At 39.3% G+C, this 22,781-nt stretch overlaps 1 protein-coding gene across 1 annotated transcript in view; it reads left to right on the forward strand.

Annotated features, from left to right (window-relative positions):
• Positions 1-21,550, forward strand: part of gcgrb (glucagon receptor b) — a 49,449-nt gene extending 27,899 nt beyond the window's left edge. The window contains exons 2-14 of the mRNA XM_035660780.1: positions 7,951-8,097; positions 8,227-8,323; positions 8,437-8,544; positions 11,568-11,656; positions 11,994-12,100; positions 12,357-12,513; positions 13,517-13,676; positions 15,207-15,267; positions 15,456-15,525; positions 17,148-17,236; positions 17,715-17,859; positions 18,766-18,807; positions 19,164-21,550. Of these exons, the coding sequence (XP_035516673.1) occupies positions 8,044-8,097; positions 8,227-8,323; positions 8,437-8,544; positions 11,568-11,656; positions 11,994-12,100; positions 12,357-12,513; positions 13,517-13,676; positions 15,207-15,267; positions 15,456-15,525; positions 17,148-17,236; positions 17,715-17,859; positions 18,766-18,807; positions 19,164-19,586 (1,602 nt within the window). The 5' untranslated portion in view covers positions 7,951-8,043 and the 3' untranslated portion in view covers positions 19,587-21,550. The remainder of the gene's footprint in view (positions 1-7,950; positions 8,098-8,226; positions 8,324-8,436; positions 8,545-11,567; positions 11,657-11,993; positions 12,101-12,356; positions 12,514-13,516; positions 13,677-15,206; positions 15,268-15,455; positions 15,526-17,147; positions 17,237-17,714; positions 17,860-18,765; positions 18,808-19,163) is intronic.
• Positions 21,551-22,781: the final 1,231 nt, after the last annotated feature.

A 22,781-nucleotide genomic window follows, 5' to 3' on the forward strand; every position in this document is an offset into this window, starting at 1 on the left:
GGCTGTCACAGGTGTGATGGTGTGTGTCGGGAAGTGTTTAGCAGATGCGCTTCTAGCAGATGCATGACAGGCAATGAGGGCGGTTAGTTTGGATATGATACACACTCACACACTGACATTTCTCCCCACAGCGATAGAGTTCTGGGAGACACTATAGATCAGCCCTGGTTAATCTGTCCTTTTGTCCTTTTGTCCATCCATGTGCTGATTGTGTATATATCAACTACCAGTGTTAAGCAGTAATGCATTACTTTGTAACACGTAACAGTAATGACTCTTTTCAGTGTTAGCCTTTGCAGTTTAAATTTCTACTTACTTTGTCATTAGTCTTATTTGCTGTTTTACTGGGAGTTTGATGGGACTGTTGATTCGTTTCATCCCTGTGTGTAGTAGAGAGACTACGAATGAGCAGCATGTGATTGAACTACCACTTTGATACCTATCTTCTCATGTTTGTGTATCAATCCTCTCATCTAACTCTCAAGAAAGTGTACAGTGTAAGTGTAAACTTAGTAATATGTGCCTCATTGCTTTTTTGGGGATTTTTTAAACTGGCACCGATTGGTCAAAAGGGGGAACAACTTGTATTTGTATTTGTCTGTTTGCCATATGTTGTCTTTTCTTCCCCTCAGCCAACTGCATAAACCCTCATGAGGTCATATATTTTCTAATAATTAACTCAATTGGTTGTGTAACTAGTGTTTGTGTGCGTGTGTGAGTGTCGGCAGGGGAATGTGGTGTTGTCTGTTTCTATAGGAGATAGGGTGTGTATGGGAGCAATGCAAGGCTGAAGGAGATTATATAACAAGCAGGATATCTGTGGTATAAGTAAAGCATTTTTATGGAGGAGTCCAGGGAGCGCATGGCTGAGGATTTAGGGTCTGGCTCTTGGCATTCTCCATGGGACACTGAGAATGGTATGTACTGGCCAAGCCCCATGTCCTCTTCCTCTTCCTCTTTCTATCTCCCTCTCCCCTTCATTCGCACACTCCTCATGTTCACACACAACTTTTACGACGCTCATCTGGACACCGCTGGGTTCATCCACACCCACCACTGGACCTTTGCCTTCCGATGCATCGTTGCCATGATAACATTTTATTCCGAATGCGCCGATCAGCTCAAAGCTGCTCTAACCATCTGCCAGTGGCTCTGCGGTACCCAGACTTCTTTCCAACACAGATGTCTCCTAAGTGGAAGTCGTGATGATTTGAGCATGATATTTTCATCTGTGCTGGGGGAAACTATCTCCACTATTTTAATATGAGAACCGTGAAAGAGAGAGTTGTTGTGTTTTTTACATGCAGTGAAGGGTGGAAACACTTTATCCTCTTAATGGATAGACACTACGGGACGTTACAGGCTGACACACAAAACAGTGCAGGTCGCTGAGTTCTTAAAGTACCACTAGCTAATGTGTTTTCAGAGAATAACTGTAAGCTATGTATGTATGGGACAGTAGAGCTGCATGTGTGAACTATTAGACGTTTGGATCAGCTACTGTCCAGTCAGAAGATAGATCCTCATCTGCTATCTCTGTTTCCCACTGCAGCATTGACCTCCCTCATGAGCCTAATCAGACAGGAAAGAAGATGGTCAGACAATTCTCCCTCGAGAAGGCAAAAGAAATAATAACAAAGGATATTAGGGTTGGATTCTCTGAAGGTTTTGGTGGAATTTTTTTCCCACGTTATTGCAGGGTTATCAAGTTAAAGAGTGGGGGAAGGACAAGGAGAACCTCTGATGAGAGGACGAGAGACGGAGAGAGATGAGAAGAAAAAAGATGGCTCTTGCTCTGTTTGTGAAGCGTAACATCTGCTGAAGAAGCAGATTCTGGGTCACCTCCATTACCTACCTCAGTTAATCATAACACACAGCTTCACACACCAGCATGTACGCACACACAAACACACCAGCATACACACACACTTGGGATTGTCACCAACCAAGTACAACTGATCTGCCTAAACAACACTGTCACTGAAGTGGGCAGAAACCTGAAAAGAGAGTTGAATGAGGGTCCTTAAAGGTCCAGTGTGGAACAGAGTGGTCCAGTTTTACAAACCCGCACCCACAGAGCTCAGAACTGGGACTGACCTGTTACCCATAATTATCTCCAATTATCTCCAAGTCAAACACGTCCTGTTAATATAAGACCCGCAACCAGACCCATGATCTATGTTACACACATAACGTCATATCGTTACTTGTAAGTGTAATATGTAGAAAGATTATTTAAAAGCGTAATTAGCCGTTTGGCTGAATCAATCCCCAACTGTTGCTACTCACAACACTGCTACTGCATCCACACAGCCAGCTGTGCACCACTGTCAATCAAGCCCTGTGCCACATTGTTAAATCCATCTCCACATACAGTCTCAAACAGTCTGATGTCCCAGCATACATACTTCACGGCTACTGTGTTATAGTGTCCTTGTCCTCCTGTTTTGGTGGTTTGAGAGTTGGGTTCTTAAAAAAGTTTCTGTTAACTGTGCAGCACCTGTGCCCCTGCTGCAGCTGTATGTTTCCTCAGAGAGGATGTGCGAGCATGCTGCTTTGAAAATCCTGGCGGCTGATTAGACTTGATACTATTTAACTGATTTAAATGTTAAAGATAGCCTGTACTGTCTTCTGAAAGACAATTTTTTTTCTCACCCTCTGCCCGTCCACCTTTAATACATTTTTACCCGCATCCCTTCCTGTGAATTTATATAAATATATTTTTTACCCATTACACAACATTTTTTGTGTAATAAGTAGTTTCAGCTTCATTTTAGCTCCTTCATATTAGCGATTAACTATAATGGCAAATATTTGGTACAAATTTTTTTTTTGTCATTTGGGTGAAATGACCCTTTAAAATCTGAATTACATCCAAATACTGAGTTGTTTAAAATGGACAGGAAGTAAGCAATAAAGAAAGACATAAAGAAACAAATTAAAATAAATGAGGAAAAATCATGCAGAGAAATGATATTGGAGCTCTAGAGCATTTGTATCCATATGGGGCAGAGGAGCTCACCAAGGCAGAAAACAACATAATTACGGCTCTGTTTAGCTCCATTACAGCCGCTGCTCTCCTGTCTCTGCTACCACCTACATGCTCTGCCTGATTGCCCGCTCCTCATCACATAGAGACTACTTATTAATTTAACCAACATAATTAGGAGGTGCTCGTGATGGGTATGGACAGTATAACCTCAACGATTTCTTTCTGATAGACTTCATTATTGGTCATTTGATAACTTGAGGACAATGTCCTTGATATATGAGAAGTATTTTATTAGATTTTCTAATGATTTGCTGTCACACATCCCCACTCGCCTTCCTTCTGCCTCTCTTCCAGCACCACCTCAGTGTTTTTCCCCAGGACAAGCATACATATTGCGCACTTAGATGGAAATGTGTGGGAGGAGAGAGGCACGGTCTTACTTCTGACGCACGGACATACAGTGAGAAAGAAAAATGAAAGAAGCTACACTCTGAGATTAAAGAGCATGACAAATATGAATGAAAAGAGACAGACTGATACCTCTCACGCATTCTGCAAGGTGTTAATGAGTCAGACAGAAGGATACTGCTGTTGTTAGGAATGTTTAATACAGCAGTAGATGGAGGAGGGCAGGAGGCTGCTGTGGCCTCATCTGTTGATAATTTGTGTTGTGAGCTAAAAGTGCACTCAGTGATGATCTTTTTCACTTCCACCTCTTTCTTGCCTAGAGAAAGAAGGAAAAAAGCATATGCATGTGTGTGAGTGCGCGATTTTGTGTGCAAGAGAGAACGAGACAAATGAACAATGCAAATAATGGCTAATGGCTAATCATGGTTTGTTTAAGCAAGTATCCCTTGGGAGATGTAGCTGTTGCAGTGACCGCACACACGCACATGTGCACACAGAAGTATGTGCTTTTATGTGTTTTGATTTGCATGAACAGCACATTATTCAAGAATATTCCAAAGGAAAAGCTGTGACTCACACAGGCTGATTGTGCTCATACAAATCAGCTGGCATGGTTGTGCAGATATTTTCTCGCCTTCCATCCCTCACTTTGTGTTGCTCCCTAATGAGATGCACAGCTCTGTATTCATCATATGATTATCAGACAGGGACGCTGAGCCTTATCCACTGAATTGTCATGTAAAATAAGTTCAGAATGGCTATTTAGAAGAAGGATGCAAACGTTCGCTTAGTAACAGCAGCAAGTTCAAAGAAATGTTTCCCTCTGAGTGAATGGATGTGAATAAAATAAAATAGAACAACAATCTTATTGGTATCCAATGACCTTGTTGGGGTGTCATAATATGAATTATACGATTGTTATCATGGTGTCTGAAATTAATTCATTATACAGATCAGAGCTTAGAAAGTACTACAACTAGACAAATTTTGATTTGTACCTCTTGAAGAGTTACTTCCACCAAAAGTGTATTTGTGTTTTAAAAAAAACAATTTGGGCTGCTACAAATCCCTCAGGAAAAAATGCACCGTCATCAAGCAAACCAGATTAGATGACATTTTTGAGATACAAAGATTACATCTGTATGCAGTGATACATTTCACCCAAAAGCAGCAACAAGCAGCTGCTGAAAAACATTTGGAAGAGGATTCAATTACTGGCCTTATAAACCTGAGGTGCTACTATGCTGGAAAGAGAGATTTACACAGGCTGGGAAAGGCATTAGGATATCCTCATTCCACAGCCTGCTGGTGTGTGTGTGTGTAATGTAAAACCTGCCTAAGAGGTCGATAAGGCTATCAGTTGGAGACAATCCTGTGATTATGCACTGCCTTCTGCTCAGTCTTGTGGTCAACTAAAAACAGACACACTATAGCAGCCCAGTGGCACACATGCGCACACGAGCACACACACAAATGCTCACATGCTCTCGTATACCTAGCTACCAATGAAAATCAAGTAAATATCTATATGTGACGATGGAAGTTAGGAGATGAAATTTCATAAACTGCAGACTACAAAGATCCTATTAAACCCAAGAATTCATGTTGGCTGAAAAACAACACGACTTACTATTGATTATTTTATTCATAAGGCTGCATAGTTTATCTTATGACATAAACATATTTTTAATGATCATTTTGACCATTCATGCGTAAATCACTATGAATCAATAAGAAGGAATATACCAAACTGTTTTATTTAGAACAACTAATACTAATACACTAATTCACAGTCACAGTAATACTCCAGAAAAACAGAAACCCAGAAAAGGAAGCACAGATAGATTATTGTAATAAAAGCGGTAACACTTTATAATAAGTATTTATATACTTTAGTGGTGCATGATTCAATGCATGAATTAATGTAGGATATATCATGACATTCTGTTGCTAGCGATTTATAAATAATCATGTGGATACTTAATAGATTATCAGTTAAGGAATGTTTTCACGGTTACATACATTCATTTATATGCAACCAATTAGACGTATTCCTCATACACAAATGTTTATTTATATCCTCTCTCATTATAAATATTTAAATTGTGTTGTTGAAAGAAGTGGGGCTTAAACATGTCTGATCATTCTCCTCTAATTTGTCGATAATGTTTCAAAAACACAGTTGGGTCTATTCTCATAGAAATATCAGGCTATCTTTCCGTAAAGCCTAGACAAATGCAGGGTCCTGAAATAAAAAAATGTAACTGGAATTCTGCTAATTTGGTCCCATATCAATGAATGTATGAATTAAGATTCATTAAATGATAATCTATTAAGTGTGAATTAATCACAAAAAGTCATAGTGACTTGATCATTTGTTAATGCTGAGCAACAAACATTCATGATACATCCTGCATTAATTCATGCATTAATTAAGCATTACTTAAGTATATGATTTGTACCCTTATTATAGGTCCAGTGTGTAACATTTAGGAGGATTTATTGTCATTTTTTGGAATATAATATCCATAGGTATATTTCCATTCAAGTATAATCACCTGAAAAAAAGAAACGTTGTGTTTTTGTTACCTTAGAATGAGCCGTTTTTATATGAAGATGGCGCCGGTCACCTTCCGTGGCGGCCGCCATGTTGTATTGCTACGTTCCTACAGTAGCCCAGAACGGACAAACCAAAAACTGTCTCTAGATAGAGCTGTTTGCATTTTTCACATGTTTCAAAGCCACTGTAGTTTCTCCCTCAGACTTGGAAAGGGAGGGTAAACAAGTGAGTTGCAATCTGCAACTACACCGCTGGATGCCACTAAATCCTACACACTGGTCCTGTAAAGAGTAAGTTCGGTATTTTTCAACCTGCACCCTACTTTCCTATGCTTTTTGTCAAAGTGACTAATCTGGACAACAAACTTGCTGCAATGTACAATTTACATACACTTATCTTTCTTTTTGCCACTGACTGTCTCAGATTCTTATTCTCTAGACATAAACGATTATATGGAAGGGTAAGATTCTTTTTGTTTAACCAGAAACAGTAGTTATACGGCTGTGTTCAAACTACCACACTGTTCCAACCATCACCAACCTTAAATTTGGTCTAAATAAACCCTTAATTCACTCAGTTAGATGTTAAAATATTGGGAGAGGAGTGAGAGGGAGATGGGGGGCCAGAGAGGCAGCGGGGAGAGTTATATTTTCAGCTGTAGATTAATATACATTTGGTGCCTTAGTGAGTATTTACAGCCAAAGGATTGACTTAAAGGAAACTACAGTGTGTATGTTCATCATCATTCAGGAACATGTCAGCCAGGGCTCACTGATGTGTTTTTAACACATTTTGGATAACGACATTTTGCATAACAACACACCTATATGTCACACAGGAATACGATATAAGATATATTGTTAGGTTTGGTCTTTTATGATTTATTTTTACAATCAAAAATATAGAACATCACCAGACTTATCCTTTAAAGTGTGATTTAACAGATTAAAAAAAGCATGACATTTGGGTGCTAGGGGGTGACTGAGTTAGCGGCTTTGATAAGGCTTCATCCTATAATTCATATTTAAAGCTATATCATGCACAGAGAAATTCCTTGGTGTATTTCATTATAAATCACCAAACATGTGGATAACATGTAGGAGCTCGTAAACTGTTTCTTCAGCTTTGCTGCTTCGTCGATAAGAGCTGCATGTGGCTGTAAAGACGAAGATTATTACTGTAACACCACAAGATAAAAGGTGTGTTGCAGGAAGGAATCACAGCAGCAGCTCACCTTATTGTTGTTTGTCTGGTTGTCCTTTTAAAATGAAGGTCCTAATCTTTGTGCTGGGATCACATGACAGGCTATTGATGTTTGGCTTAGAGCTCTGTCAATTCAGTACCATGGACACACACACACACACACAGCCTCAACAACAGAAGCACAGAGACTGGAACAGAATGGAATTTGAAACGTTTTAGCTAAAAATGTTTCCATCGTCAAGGTGTTTTTTGCAGAAACGTTTCAGATTTCGTTTTGTTCTCCAACTTCGTGGGTGAAGACGGTCAACTGAGGCTGCAGGAAATGCAGCTTCCGTGAAAATCAACACACTCTCACAAACAATTCTATCCATTTGGAGTAACAGCCTCTAAACAAAGGTATTCTAGATGTGAGGATAAGTGTAGCGTGTTCACCCTGAAGGCACCATCCTCTCCTCTGACCCACTTCCGCCTGCTGTCCAATCCCATTATCCAATCATCTGTTGAGCTCTCATGATTGATGCTTTTGTGTGGCAATTTCACAATAAATATTCAATATGTTATGATAAAGAACCATGCTTTTGTTGCATTTTGCGTAAGAGATGGTCTTATATGTACAGTACAGGATTTCTTGTATAAATGCTGTGAAATTCTAATTACTTTAACTACTACTGTTTTTGTGAGAGAAGGAGTCAGTATATCACTGATTGATGCTTGTTTTTTCGATATCTTCATTATTCCCCACACACATAATCTCCTACTAACAGGCTTCTCCATACTGTATTTGTAGGCCACACGGTGAGTTGGGCTGAGACCACCTCATGTGTCGGGCCTCCTCTGTGTTCTGGTCCCCACCGATCCCCATCCTCCCAGCATCAGTGGGATGTCCCAGGTGTGTCTCCTCTTGGCCTTGCTTATGCTCTGCAGCTGCACAAAGGTATGACTCACGGCCCTTCTCTCTTTTTCACACAGTGACACAAAGAGTTTTTGGTTAACTATACTCTCTCTTGAATGTTGATTGCTAAACACTTGACATGAAGCTTAAGGAAGTGTACTCCTCCTGCAGGTCTCCTCTACTAACTCCCTGGAGCTTGTGAAGGAGCAGTGGAGCAGCTACAGAAACCAGTGCCTGGACTACCTCAACGCCACGCCCCCCACCACAGGTGAGCCCCTCTCCTCCCAGCATGAGCTCTGAACGAGATGCATGTAAGAGAAGGAAGTAAGCCTGACCTGTAAGTCAATAGCACAGAGTTCACAGATCACTTCTCCACTGCAGGGCTGGTGTGTAACAGGACCTTCGACCTGTACGCCTGCTGGCCTGATGGACTTCCAGGAACCACAGTCAATGTCTCTTGCCCATGGTTTCTGCCATGGTACCGAAAAGGTCTGTATGAATACTGTGGCAGTTGAATTGCAGAATTATGCAACAAATAAAAACATTTAAAGCTGCAATGATCAATAGTTTTATATTAACAATGGAGGGTGACTAATGATAAACTTACAGAGAAGAGAAGAAAAAGTATTATCACCAATTTCCTCCACCAATTGCTCTCAACTCAGTGGAGCAACTTAGCATCTTTCAGCTGATTACTGTTTTGGTTCTCACATCTCTCATCATTTCCAGCTGCAGCAGGTGGACAGGCTCCAATAAACCGACTCAAAATATGTACATCATAAAGCAGCAGGCTGACGAAGTTACCCCGAAAATGTACAGGACACGGCTTTATAACAATAACGGTTTGGCTCCTTGATCCGCGTGTCTTCAAATCCCATGAGAAGGTTTCAGAGGCAGAGCATTTTCAGAGTTGTTTACTTGTGTATTTTACCTTAAAAAGGATACAAAACAGTGTGTTTCCCCACTAAAATGTCCTCTAACATGCCTCTGACTGATTGACTTTGGCCTGCTGCCGCAATGCTGATCTAGCGTGAAATTTGATACGGAGTTTGCACGCAGTATTTTTGATTATCTTTGCCGTTTCTGTGTCTCTGACTTCCTGCCAGTGTGATGTGCTCTGTGCTGCTTGACGCAAGTGAAAAATAGAACAGCCGCATATTCTACGCAGAGCAGAGCGGAGAGGCGCTTCTGGTGGAATTCGGGGGTTAGGGACTAGCTGGTGAACAGGAGTTGGTGGAGACCAAAAACTGAGCTGGACTTACATTCGACAGTTGACCAGATAAATAAATACCAAATAAATGGTAATGTTGCTCTTTGCCTGCTGGATGTGTAAATAGGAAATAAGACATTGATAACATGTTCACAATATCAGCTTTATGAATTCAATAGCCATGTTTTCATCTAATACATTTTAACCAAATTTCAAATTATTTAATGAATGAAAGCTGAAATCCTTTCTTGGTCACTTGACAGATGAGATAACCTTTTTTGTCTTAAATGTGTTGGGAGATTCAATTCATGACGTAAAACACATAACGTGAAAAAAGAAAACTGCTGCTGGTTAAACTGGGCTTACTCATACTTACTCCTGAAGACGATTAACTGGACCAGACACTATGTAGATGGAGAATTAGAATACAAAATACACTATTTACTATAGCTATCTGGTGACACAAGAGCTGATACTCACTCCATTCACATAACCTACATTTCTGAATGAGTAAAAGTCCTTGTACACTAAATGACATTTTCAAACATAATTTTCAGAAACTTTAAAATGATGTATTGAATAAAAAAACGATTAATTCCAAGAGCTGTGTGCAGAAACGATCCCCCCTTTTTCAAACTAAAGTGTTTTCAACATGCATTAACTGCATTATAAATATAGTACTGGATGTGAGAGTTTTTCTGAAATGCTAGGTAGGCATTGTCCCACTTGTTGAATTGAAGTATTAACGTCAGTTTGTTTTGTTTGAGAGCTCTCCACAGTGCTTTAATTTAAATTCATCCTGTGTAGTGAATGGAAAATGCTTTGCAATGACAACACAGCTCATCATACGTCCTTGTCATTCAGTGTGGGATGAAAGAAACCAGCTGTCTGATGAATGCTGTACTGGATAGAGTGTACAGTGGTTTCAAAGACTGCATTAATTGTGTGTGAAGACCAAATGCTACTCAGCTACTACTCCACTCAGCAGCGTACCTGTCCTGTGGAGCCTTCTTGGGGACCTCCAGGTGGTCTAGAGGCTCTGAATAGGTGTGAAAGGGAGCTTGTCTCTGTTATCTCCTGTGGAATGGCAGCCTGGCAGGGGTCTCTCTTTGTCCACTCCAGGGGGTGTCGAGAGGCAGAGTCCTAAACCACCTCTTCCACCTCTTCCACCTCTGCTTTTTTCTATTTTGTGTTATAAAGTGAAAATCCTTGCATTGTGAATTGTTGGTCAGGCAACATTTTTTTATTGTCTGTTCGGTAAATGTGAAGATGCAGCCAGCAGCCAGTTAGCTGAGCTTAGCACAAAGACTGGAAACAGGGTGAAACTGCTAGCCTAGCTTGGACAGTGAGCTTGAATAGAGCTAGGCTAGTTGTTTCCACCGGTTCCAGTGTTTGTGCTAAGCAAAGCTTATGGCTCTTAGCGCCATACTTACCGTATAGGCAAGAGAGTAAAAAACCTTATTATTACCTTTTTATGGAGCAGTCAGCCATGCGGTTTTCTTCTGCAGGTGAAGTTTGCTCTGCTGTTTGCTGTGTGACCAAAGTGCCATAAGTCATATCTTCTTCTTTTCTTCTTTTCTTCCATACTTGGGTCACATGATGACGCTAATTATGGATAACGTGATTCTGAATCACACTGCTTTTTCTTGCCAAGACATGGCCTGCGCAGCATTCAGATGCTAGGATCGGCCACATGCTCATCAAGTGATCTACAAAAGCTTATATAAAGCTAATATAAAGTCCAGGTCTAGAGGAAGTAATGGTGGATGAGTGGATTAATCAAATAACCTATACCTGGGAGACTGGGGTATGACTCCTCTGCTTTTTAGACGTAGTTGATTTATTTTTTTATTTTTTTTTCCCAACAAAACAACTGGCAGTTTGGTTAGGTTTAGGCATCAAAACTACTTGGTTATGTTTAGGAAAATAGCCTGGTTTGGGTTAAAATAGACCCTTACACAACATTAACCACATGTTAGAAAGCCTTTCTGGCAGAAGTTAAAAATGTGCCTCTGGCCAGTCTTTGCGCTCAAATTTTACGCAGGGTCGTGTCTTGCCATGAAAAGCAGTGGCATCCATAAGAACGAACAACTGAACTATCGCCTTGACTTAGCAATAACTTGCGTACGTTAAGTAAAAGTTGTTTCCAAGTTCAAGAATGAACTAATCAGCAACTTCTGTTTGTTTCAGATAAGATAATATCCGTAAATATTTTTGCGTGGGTATTTAGTGACTTCTGAATAGTGGGAAACACATGCCATCCTCATCTAACATTTCATAATGTGTGTCTGTATGTGAACAGTTCAGCAGGGTAGGGTCCACAGAGTCTGCAAGGAAGATGGTCAATGGGCGCAAAAGAATACCAGCGAATGTGAGGACGACCCTGGTGAGGTGTGTGTATATAGCACAGTGTGTTTGTGTGTGCATGTGTGTGTATAAAACTGTGTGTGTGTGTGGTAGTGGTGGGGGTGAAATAACTGTTACCATGTTTGAAGCTGATGGCAGATGGTTAGACGATATTGTGACTGTGACTGACTCAACACTTTAACTTGATCTGAAATGACTCATCATGTGAAAATCTTCCCATCTGTTCAAATACTCTTTATGACCCTTTTTACATCCTTTGTGCCAAATTTCATCAAGTGTGTGTGTTTGTGTGTGTGGGGGGGGCGTGTGTGAAGGCAATGCATGGCGGTAACTGACTGTGTCTCTCCTGTTGGTTTTGCAGCAGCAGTATGGTCGCATCCTCAGTCAGTTACGGATCATGTATACAGTTGGCTACTCGCTCTCCCTCGGAGCTCTGCTACTGGCCCTGGGAATCCTCATCACCTTCAGGTACAACATGTACGAAGAGTAAGGAGGGGAGGAGGAGGAAGGAATAGGTGGATGAATGAAAAGGAAAAAGACAGAATAAAGGAAAGTAAAGAATTGATAAATGGTATGAAGAACAATGAGGAAGGGAAAGAGGTAACCAGGTAAAAGGAAGGTGGGAAAAAAGAAAGGAGGGATGAATGGAACAAAGGTGGAAATATAGGAGTAGTAAATTCAACATATAAAAGTCAAAAGTCATCACACACTTCCTCTGCACCAGGAAGCTCCACTGTATGAGGAACAACATCCACATGAACCTGTTCGCTTCCTTCATCCTGAGAGCTGTGTCCATCCTGGTCAAAGACGCCCTGCTGACCCTCACACTCGACCCCAAGAGCAGCAGTGACTCCCAGTCACAAGCCTGGGTCAATATACCGGTTAGAACAAACACACCACACCAACCTCATCTGCTGAGAATTGTGATCATGTGCAACTATTTAGCGTTTTAAGATTTTAAGTGTTTGTTTTTTATGTTCCAACAACAACAGTTCGGTTAAGTTATGGTTAAATTTAAACAACTACAACCATTTAATTAATAGAAGGGAGGTCAAAAAATAGAAATATCAAATTTACTTGAACATAAATAGTAAATGCAGAATAGTGTTAAGAGACTACTCCATGTTTCTTGAATATCTGTATTTTTTGGACATCCCTACAATTCAATGTGTTGTTTAAATCCCACACCTGTCAGAAATATAACTCAGTAAAGTATTGATTGGGTGTGTCTACACACATCAAATCTGTAATAAAGAGAAGGAGCTGCCAAATATTGTTTGTTGAACCAATAATTGATGTTTTTAATGTCATTCCTGGAAATAAATCTTCTGAATGAGAATATTTCTATATAAAATGACAGCCTCATATCATCATTTCATCAAGAAGACATCCAAAATTACTTTTTAGTAAAACTTGTGAACTTTTGATTTCAGGGATGGAGAGAAAATCAAGAAATACCTGCACACATACCGATTCTCACTTGCTTCTTTCCTGCTGCTTTACATTTGCATTGGAGTAATGCACAGTGTATTTCATGTAAAATGGTACAAATGGGATTGTGTCTGCACCAATCAAGGAGAAGCAATAAGCAATTAAAAATGTACCGTAAATCTGATTTGTGGCTCGTGCAGAGGTGCAAAAGACATTGGAAATGTAATGTGTAAAAATATAGCACGTGCAGGACAGCAATCCTTGACCTCTGAGCTGCTGTTGTAAGGCAAGATTTTAACACTGTATCGTGCTGAGGTCTGACTCAGAGTTTATTCAACTGAACTCAAGAGTATTTGTCTGCAGTGACTTGGAGGTCTGATTTAAAGCAACATTTCTACGAATGTGTCACCTTGGTTTATTGTTTGTATCCCCGCCACCCCCGTCCTCTGTCAGGCTGTAACGTGGTGCCGTGGTGCCATGGTGATGATGCAGTACAGCGTGATGGCTAACAACTACTGGCTGCTCGTGGAAGGAATCTACCTCCACAGCCTGCTGGTCATCACCGTGTTCAGCGAGAGGAAGTACTTCTACATTTACCTGACCATTGGCTGGGGTAAGAACCACAACTCCTACAGCGACTCACAATCTGGTCGTTACAGAAATACAAAAAGTTGTATTTCTGTTATTTTCTGACAGACTGATATTGGTCAGTTTAGTAATAAGAGTAAACAGGACCCAAAAGAAGAGCATTAGATACATCATTCAGTTAACAGGAACGCAGTCATCAGCAACAGGAAGTCAGTCAGATACAGGAATGGTTAACAAGTATGTAAACAGACTAATGAGCTAATACAGAGCAGCTATGGATAAGAGACTGTTTCCAGGATGAGTCAGGTAAATCAGCGAAGTGATAAAAATCTCCAATGGCATCTAGTGGACAGGTGTGGTATGACGGGCTCTGAACTGAACAACACAAGCTGAGTACACAAGCAAACACATATAGATGATTGTGTACAGAGGGGTGATTAGAGACAGCGAAGAGAGTATTTGTAACTTATACAATAAAATAGTTAGTAAAAGGAACCAGTGATATGATGTTTTATTACTTCACTCATTCTTCTACTCCCCCGCCGACAGTTCAGACAGAAATTCGATGTGTTAGGTTAGTAGTTGTTTTTCATTTTCAAACTTCAAGTTTTCAGACTCAAACGTGACATCACTTGAGATCATTTATCAGATTTCACACAGCTTCTCTACAGATCCTTTTTTTCACATACAGTATGTAGTAATATTTCCCAAGACCTAAACAGACTTTCATGTGTAAAACTGGTGGAGTTTAAAATTAAGACTGTGGAATATCTAGTACCTTATTATAAGATGTAAGACATATTAATCTACCTACTACTGTTTTTAATAATGTATTATTTTAAATGCATGAATCCTTAGGTCACATAATAACATTCATAAGCCAGAGCAGCTTTTGTTGATCATTCCAGACCTTTGAGAGTTTTCTTTGAGGTTACAACTTAATTATCTTTAAATAAATAATGACTTTATGATTACACTTTTAGCTTGATAGTTTGAAATAACAACTTAATTACATAGTTATCTAGTGGAGATGACAAATCATGGTCTAGCCACAATATTAACTGGATTGTTCATTAATGTCAGTGAGTCATTAAAGCCTGACAGGACAGATAATGTCCAGAGAAGAGACCAGGTTTATGAACCAATTCGATTTTACTTTAATTAAGCTCAGACACATGCAGACATTTTCATTTTTCGACCTTTCAAGTCTTCATCGGGTTAGAGGAGAATAAAAGTATTTGTCTTGTAATGAGATTTTAAACTCATGATCATAACAAAAGAATGCTTGATGTTGTGTCATGGGTAATAAGATCATTGTGATAACTGGGTTAGAGAATAAATAGAATATAGTGAGAACTGTAATGTCATACACATTAGTAGTGTGTACTAAAAATTAACCTTTGGAGTGAATTATCTACCAGAAGCACATTGATGACTGCTATGATGTTTCAACTAATCTGGTAAAAAGCAGCAACTCTATGTTACAAAGTTTTATACGGTTTGTTAACTCATTTAAGGTCAGTTCACTCTCACGTTTTACCTCTGCCATTCTCAGGTGCACCGCTCATATTCGTGCTGCCATGGATCACAGTGAAATATCTGTATGAGAACGAAGAGTGAGTCTCTTTTCATAATATTGCCACATCAAATAAACGGCAGTTTAGATGCAGCTTTTATCTGTGACCAGTGAGAATTCATATTATAATGTATGAATATTAGGATACAGTAAAAAAAAAGATCAGAATCACAATGATAACGGCAATATGTTACAATATAAATTGTGTGTTTGTGTGTGTGTATGTAGGTGCTGGGAGAGGAATATTAACATGGGATATTGGTGGATTATCCGGTCTCCTATACTGTTTGCTTATCTGGTAAGACTCTCTCTATATGTATGTCTCTTACCCTCATATATTCTCTGTTGTGCAGTTTACAATTGATAAAGGAAATTCAGGTTCAGGGTGTGCAGGCATGTGATCGAGCTACAGATGCAGACAAATGCACGCACACATACAGCAACAGGCATTCACCAACCTTATCTGCGCAGGTGTTTCTGTGAATAGAGATATGCTCGTGTTTGGGGACAGGTGTGCTTTTTTGAAAATATGTAAATCACGCAGTTGTTGGAAGTAGGGTTAGTAAAAAACAGTTTGACCTAATTAAATTCTTGTCTTTTGCTTTTATAAAGAATTCTAGTTTCCCACTATCCATTGTCTTACATCAATAGCATTATTATCTCTCCTCTCCTATAGCTTCTAAACTGATTTTATAGCGAAAAAAGAAATAAAATCAATCAAAACTAACTGCACCAATTTAACCTATTAACCCATAAAATACAGAGAGTAATGTGCGTATTGGATGTGATACCACTAAATGCACAAATAAAGTTTTGTTTGGTATAGCTCTACACGTGGTGACAAGTGCAAATACAAACCTACTAATGTTATTAATATTAAATGCTGTTCAGTTACCTCACAATTCTGATAAGTCAGTCAAAAAGTACCTCCTACCACCTTTCTTAATTACTGAGCAAGAAATCAGATGTGTGTGTGTGTGTTAGAGAGGGAGAGAGAGTTGTCTGTTCTCCTATTTTGTGAAACATTTATTGAATTGAGTTGTTTTTTTATTTGAGTCAATAATTTAAAAGTATTTTTATGAATAAAGACTAAGAATAATAGGTAATTGATATCAAATTAATTAATACAATTCCCAGAGATTCTCACCCTAAATTGGAAGATTAACTAATTTATACAGTCTCTTTGGTGTTCTTGCACATGGATGTACACACACACACACAGTTGTGGAATTCCTCTTGTGTGTTTCCTGCCTCTTGTTCCCATAGAGACAAACAACATTATGGATGGACACACTTATGAGCACAAGTGCACATTAACAGTAACAGTAGCAACCCTTGTGACCCCATGCAAAAGCGTACGTGTGCACAAGCACATGCTAAATTATTCATAAACCCGTACATTTCCAGGGCGGTTTAAGTCCTATAGTATGTGCGCTTGTGGAAAAATTCTCTTTATTGTTATCGCTGAAATAGTTGCCGTACGGCTGTGTAACAGACGTAACGTCATATGTCATCCTCCAACAATCCCAAACACAACCCTGCAGTTGAACTATTGTTCACACACACACACACTCACACCTAAATAAACTGTGTTTGCGTGCACTCAAAGACACTCACACACCCACGTTCACACAAGCACATCTGTCAAGACAACATACACATGTTACCAAACTTGGAGCGCTAATAACTTGAGTGCTGTAATAATTAATGTTCTCTGTCATCAGAGAGGGTTCTGCACTAGATCACAATGTGTGTGTGTGTGTGTGTTTGTGTGTCCTGTTCAAAACCCACAGAGCACAGCAAGACTCAAGACATTTTTGGGAGTCTTTCTGTCTCTCTTACGCATGATGTCATCTAACAATCTACAGAACGCATTTTGCTCATTTGTTTGCATCCACTTAACGTCTCTTCTCATTCCAGATTAACTTCTTCATATTCATCCGAATTATCAAAATCCTGATGTCTAAACTCAGAGCTCATCAGATGAGATACACAGACTACAAGTTCAGGTGAGATAACAATTTCTTGTTCTGAAAGATAAAAACATATACATAAGATTTGCTGTGCTGGTGGCGTACGGTGTTGAGATGTTTCTTAGGTTTTTCCGCTGAAACTGGCACCATGTGGTCTGTAAGACGCTGTAAGTTTCACAGAGCTGAGAGGAGCTTTAGAGTTGGGTGATAATTGCCTGTAGGTTTATCACTATGGTCGGCGACCCCTTTTCTCATACGAGTAGTGATGTGATCCATTGTTAATATGGAAACACTGATTTTATTGTGCTGCAGCTTAATGTTCTGTAATTATAATATTATGTAAATTCACTCAAAAATGTGTAATGACAAGTGTTTTGGACCAAAAACTCTGCGGACGGCTGAATCTTACCTGATGAGGGTCAATAAAGGTCATAATTACACTAATTGAAATGAGAAGTGGCTGACCTTTCTAGGTTCTTGTAATATATAATCTTCTATTCCTCCTCTGTTTCAGATTAGCAAAGTCCACTCTCACCCTCATCCCTCTGCTTGGGATTCACGCCATCCTCTTCACCTTCGTCATCGACGAGTCTGTACCTAAAGGCTCCATGCTGCGCCTTATCCGCCTCTTCTGTGACCTGCTGTTCAACTCTTTCCAGGTCAGAGCTCAACTTAACATGAAATGCCTTTTTGCTCACAGAAACCACTGATGATAATATAACTACACGAGGCCACATGATCTCACACGTTCAACCTTTCATTTGTGGCCTTTTTAGAGCAATCAGTTTTTTAATAAATCTACAATAAATATTCTACATTAAAGGAAACAGTTTACAGTGGTAACTTTAAAAAATAAATTTAATTTTCTTCTTGTGTAAAATGGAGTGAACCACAAATGGATGGGAAATGAATGAATAGTATTTAAATGTGTATTGTGGAGTTTTTCTTGTAAACAAAGATTGTGTTTACATTCAGTGTTTCTCACCGAAATGCATTATGTGTATGCTGGAGATCTTTCTAACACATTGAGTGTATTTCCTTCCTTACAACACATTTGCAAAGCTGATTTCCTAAACATACAAAACAGCCCTTCCACAGGTCAAAAACTCTTTAAACTAGGTTTGAAAAGACCAATAAATGTATCCTGCAAAGTACTACTAAAGATTGCCTGTGTTGGCTGATATTTCTTATGCGTCTGTGCCATAGAACTTCATTATAAACATACAGGTATATAAAGTAACCATAGTGATGCATTAAGACATATTATTTAATTATATATATTATTATATATCTTATTATTATTATTATTATTTAACTGTAATTAACATGTTCAGACTTCACAGTTGAGTCATCCATTGCATTGAGGATATATGATCTCCAGTGCAGCGGTTTGGCTCTTTCATGTTTGTTTGTTTAATTTGCATTTTGGACAACAATGGTGTTCTATGGAAAAAGGTCATAAATTATATTAGTTGATAGATATTCAAATATTAAATATTTAGACCTAACATTCTTTTCCACTATCTGACGTGACTGAACTGTTAAAACTCCGCCTTCTGTTTCAGGGCCTGCTGGTTGCCATCCTGTACTGCTTTGTTAACAAAGAGGTGAGACAGATGTGCTTTCATGTCAAGCACCACCTTAATTTAATCTCTGTCATTGCTGCATTTCCTTCCTTTCTCTTTGTAGAGAAGATCAATTAGGCATTTCTCATCCTCAGTGTTCCTATCGCCAGCCTTCATCTGCCCTTTTATATCTCTAAAAGGTCCATCTTGTTCTTTGTCTAAAAAGTCAGATGGACACAACATCATCATCCATCTGCTAATCTCTGAACTTTTAAATGTAGTCTTTGGCAAGAGACATCCATCCGATGAAGTGCTGGGTGTCTTATTTAATCTTCATCATAAATCTTCACGTGTCTCCTCTCTCTGCTCTCTCTCGCTGTTATCCCATCATCCCTCAGGTGCAGTCGGAGATGTTGAAGAAGTGGAAGAGGTGGAAACTGGGTAAGGACATTGATGAGGAGTACCGCCACACCCACAGCCAGACGCCGCACATCAAGAGCGGCAGCATCGCCACGGGCAATCTGCCCTATCTTCATGACAACAACGCCAGCGACCCCAGCGGCGACTCGCCTCGCCTCAACAAAGCTGGCAGGGCGCCCTCCTGCTCCGCCGCACCCGAAGAGAACCGCCGACTGGTCGTCTCCTACAGCAACGGGACGAGCAAAGACAGGCCCGCCAAGAGCAGACACACCCTGCAGTTCTCTTTCCTGCCACACAGAGGCGTCGCCAGTCATGTCAGTACTGCCACAGAGGATGTGTGTCTGGAGGAGAAGGCGCAGTGTCGCACATACCCGCTGGAAGGACAAGAGACTAATGTGTGAGGGCAACCTGCTCTGAGCCCTCGTCACGAAAACTCTCACTGATTGTGCTTATCGTTGTTTCAAATCAGTGTTTATCATGCGCCAACAAGACAGCCTGAGTGGGAAGAGAATGAGGAAGTGACCCAAACAGATCAGGATGTTCCACGCTGCGTTAGGTTGCAGGAAATACAGTTTCAACCTGCCCAGCTGGAAATGAATATTTATTAGTTTTTTTGGACCTTGAGCAAAAAGCACTGATTGACTTTAGACATCAGGAATGATTAAATAAATTAAAATAAAATTCTAGTGGTGTTCAGTGTGAGTGTGTGTATATATGTGTATGTGCGTGTTGTGTGTGCATATGGAGGACTGCCATTTCAACAGTGCTCACATCTTTCTATCTGTACTTGTTGCCACTGTGAGTCATGCTTGTGTTGTCTGCTTGCAACAATAGATGCTTGTTTGTGGTACTCTCCTACAAAAGCCTCTCAGTGTCAAATTTTGTTTGTTTTTTCTCTTTTTTGGTTTTATGGAACTGAATGTGAACTTCAGCATGTATGACTCTTGTTCATGGGGATCAGGAAAAAGGCAGAACTGGGCGATTCACTGGAGACCACTGACTCTTATCAGACAGTGTTTGCCCTGCTGAGGCAGCCTCACAGAGGATGGACACTTTGATCTTAAGAAAGACTATAATGTTTAAGTTATTCTGGTTTTAGATGACCTAAGCCAAAAAATAAAATAATAATATGTGATGGATTTTACATCATCAGGCATCAAATCTATTCTTTTATGCACATTCCTGTCCTCCCTTTTTGTCTATTCTATACTCAATCCTTCGCCTTTTTTAAACAGATTTTCCTGACTGAATGTATATGAATAATGGAGAAATATGGGTGAAACAATATGAAGTGTATATGTGTGATTAGAAATGCACACCATGTCCACAGCACCTGCATTTATGCAGCAAGGATTCTTGGATTTGTCTTCATGCAGACTAAAATTGTATATATGACACACTGGTAGTTAATTGGATGAAAAGCCATTTCACAAATGTGATTTTTTTCTGGTGTTTTACATAAACTGAAGTACCTACAGATCACAATGACCATACTGCTCCAGTCTGCTGCAATCACTGTCCATATCCAACATTCTTTCCAGTCATACAGTATTCTTTAGAATGAAGGCAAACGCAGAACATATTGTCATTTTGTTAACAATATATGTGCAGAATTTAAAAGTCTCTTTGTATGCCAGAAAGGTTTTTCCGTTCATTATTGAAAAGAGTACCGCACTTTTTATTGTGTTGTTGTGCAGTTCGGATTATGACTCATATTTCCTGATGCAGAAAACAAAATGTGCCACACAGAACCACTTTTATTATTTTAGATGAATAAAATTTGCAAATTAAAACAAGGATTGGTGTTTTAAAATATTTAGATTCACTTCAGAAATGGACTGGATTTAATTGTTGGAATTTTCCAAATGTGATCAATTGCAGTCACACTGGAGCCAACAAGTGTTTTCACAAAGGGATTCCTAGTGAACCCTTTGGACGAGGATTGGTAAGCAAATATTCTGTTTCAAATGTATGAGTGAGCACCACACTGTAAATATTGATAAAAAGTGATTATTATAAAGATAAAGATGGGTGGTTAGAGGGATGTGTTGCTGTTCGTGTTTTTGCTTGCAGTCCAGGTGACTCAAAAATAAAAAGATACATGACTAATTATCTTGAGAAAAGCCTTGTTTCACTAAACATGATTGTACCTGTCCTTTTAATTAAAATGTTGCAATTGTCAGGAAGGGCATAAAGCAAACAATATCATGAGAGAAAGCAAAAAGTTTTATATAAAAGCCAAATTGTTGTGTCTCATATGTCTTTGTGGATCCAATTAAAATGAATTCTGTCTGCAAAAAAGTCTCTAGTACATATTGTGTCAATTCAACATATGAGAAAGAAACCCTATTCCTCCGCATTTGCTACATGCACTTTTGACACATTTGTGACATTAAAGTAAAAATATTTGTTCTTAACTGACATTTTGTGGTGGTGTTCATTAAAAACTTGGGCCTGACTAAAAGAACATGTTTCAACACTGGCTGAAAACATTTGACAGATAAATTCCTCTGTGTGTTCGTTGTGCAGCTTTTACACATCATGTTTGACTGCAGAGCCAATCGGAGGACTATCAATCAACACGCATGTTTCCATTGGAGATTACTGCAACATGAAATTATAGTGACTCGTCTGTGCGTTGTTGCACTGAAGGTAATAAGCTGTCAGAGTATGAATTATGTATAGGTCATGCACACATGTCTAATAATGTGTGTATGTGTATTGTTGCGTGTGATTGATTTAGAAATCTTTCTGAAAACACCTCCCTCCACAAGCTTGTATGTATGTAAAGAACATAAAAATAAACCCCTGGAGGCAGCTCTTTGCATGGCAGGATAAAGCCAGCCGAGATTATTATGTAAAGGGTGGCTCACAATGGCTCTCCGGGGAATCGCCCGACTCTTGCACTAAATGTAAAAACAGATGTGAGGGTTTGGACTGGTCTTTGTCTCTTGTTAGTTTGAAATGTGGGTATATAATAATAAATCTATCTCTAAATGCATCCAAGTGTTATTATAGATTACATTCATTTCTGATAAAAAATGCATTTTATTTTAATTTTGAAGATGGTAAAATATAACAAATCAGTACAGGACGGTAATCCAATTACTCACTGTAATCTGTGCAGATTTGGTTACATTGTCTTGTAAAGATCTAAGGTGGCATATGAGGTAATATATTCATATATCATACTACATCTTATTTACGATGTAATGCAATATTGTTATATAATATAGGGGGAGGGCAGTCCAGGCTTACAGTATAATCAGTCTGAACAGCAAAAATATTTTATTTTCAATTACAGCAATGTATTTTTTTCTGTATAAATATGTAGGTTGAACTGCCTGTGTTTCATCTCTTTTGGAGCACATGCACAGGTGGACACTGAAAGGTCTCAGTAATTGTATTCACTGTATCCATAAAAATACAAGATTTTTTAATTTTGTGCTTGCAGCAAGGTGTTCAGCTCCTCTGACATCAGCACTGTGAGAGACACCAGGCTGCATTGAGAAGCAACTATTAGGGCTGACTTTTAAATTTTAGACCTTGGCCATCTAATTTATTGAATGTAGATTTTCATGCACACTGTTTGGCAA

Source organism: Morone saxatilis, unplaced genomic scaffold (genome assembly GCF_004916995.1).
Source record: "Morone saxatilis isolate NCDOM2014 unplaced genomic scaffold, NCSU_SB_2.0 Contig17, whole genome shotgun sequence".
Taxonomy (NCBI): Eukaryota; Metazoa; Chordata; class Actinopteri; family Moronidae; genus Morone; species Morone saxatilis.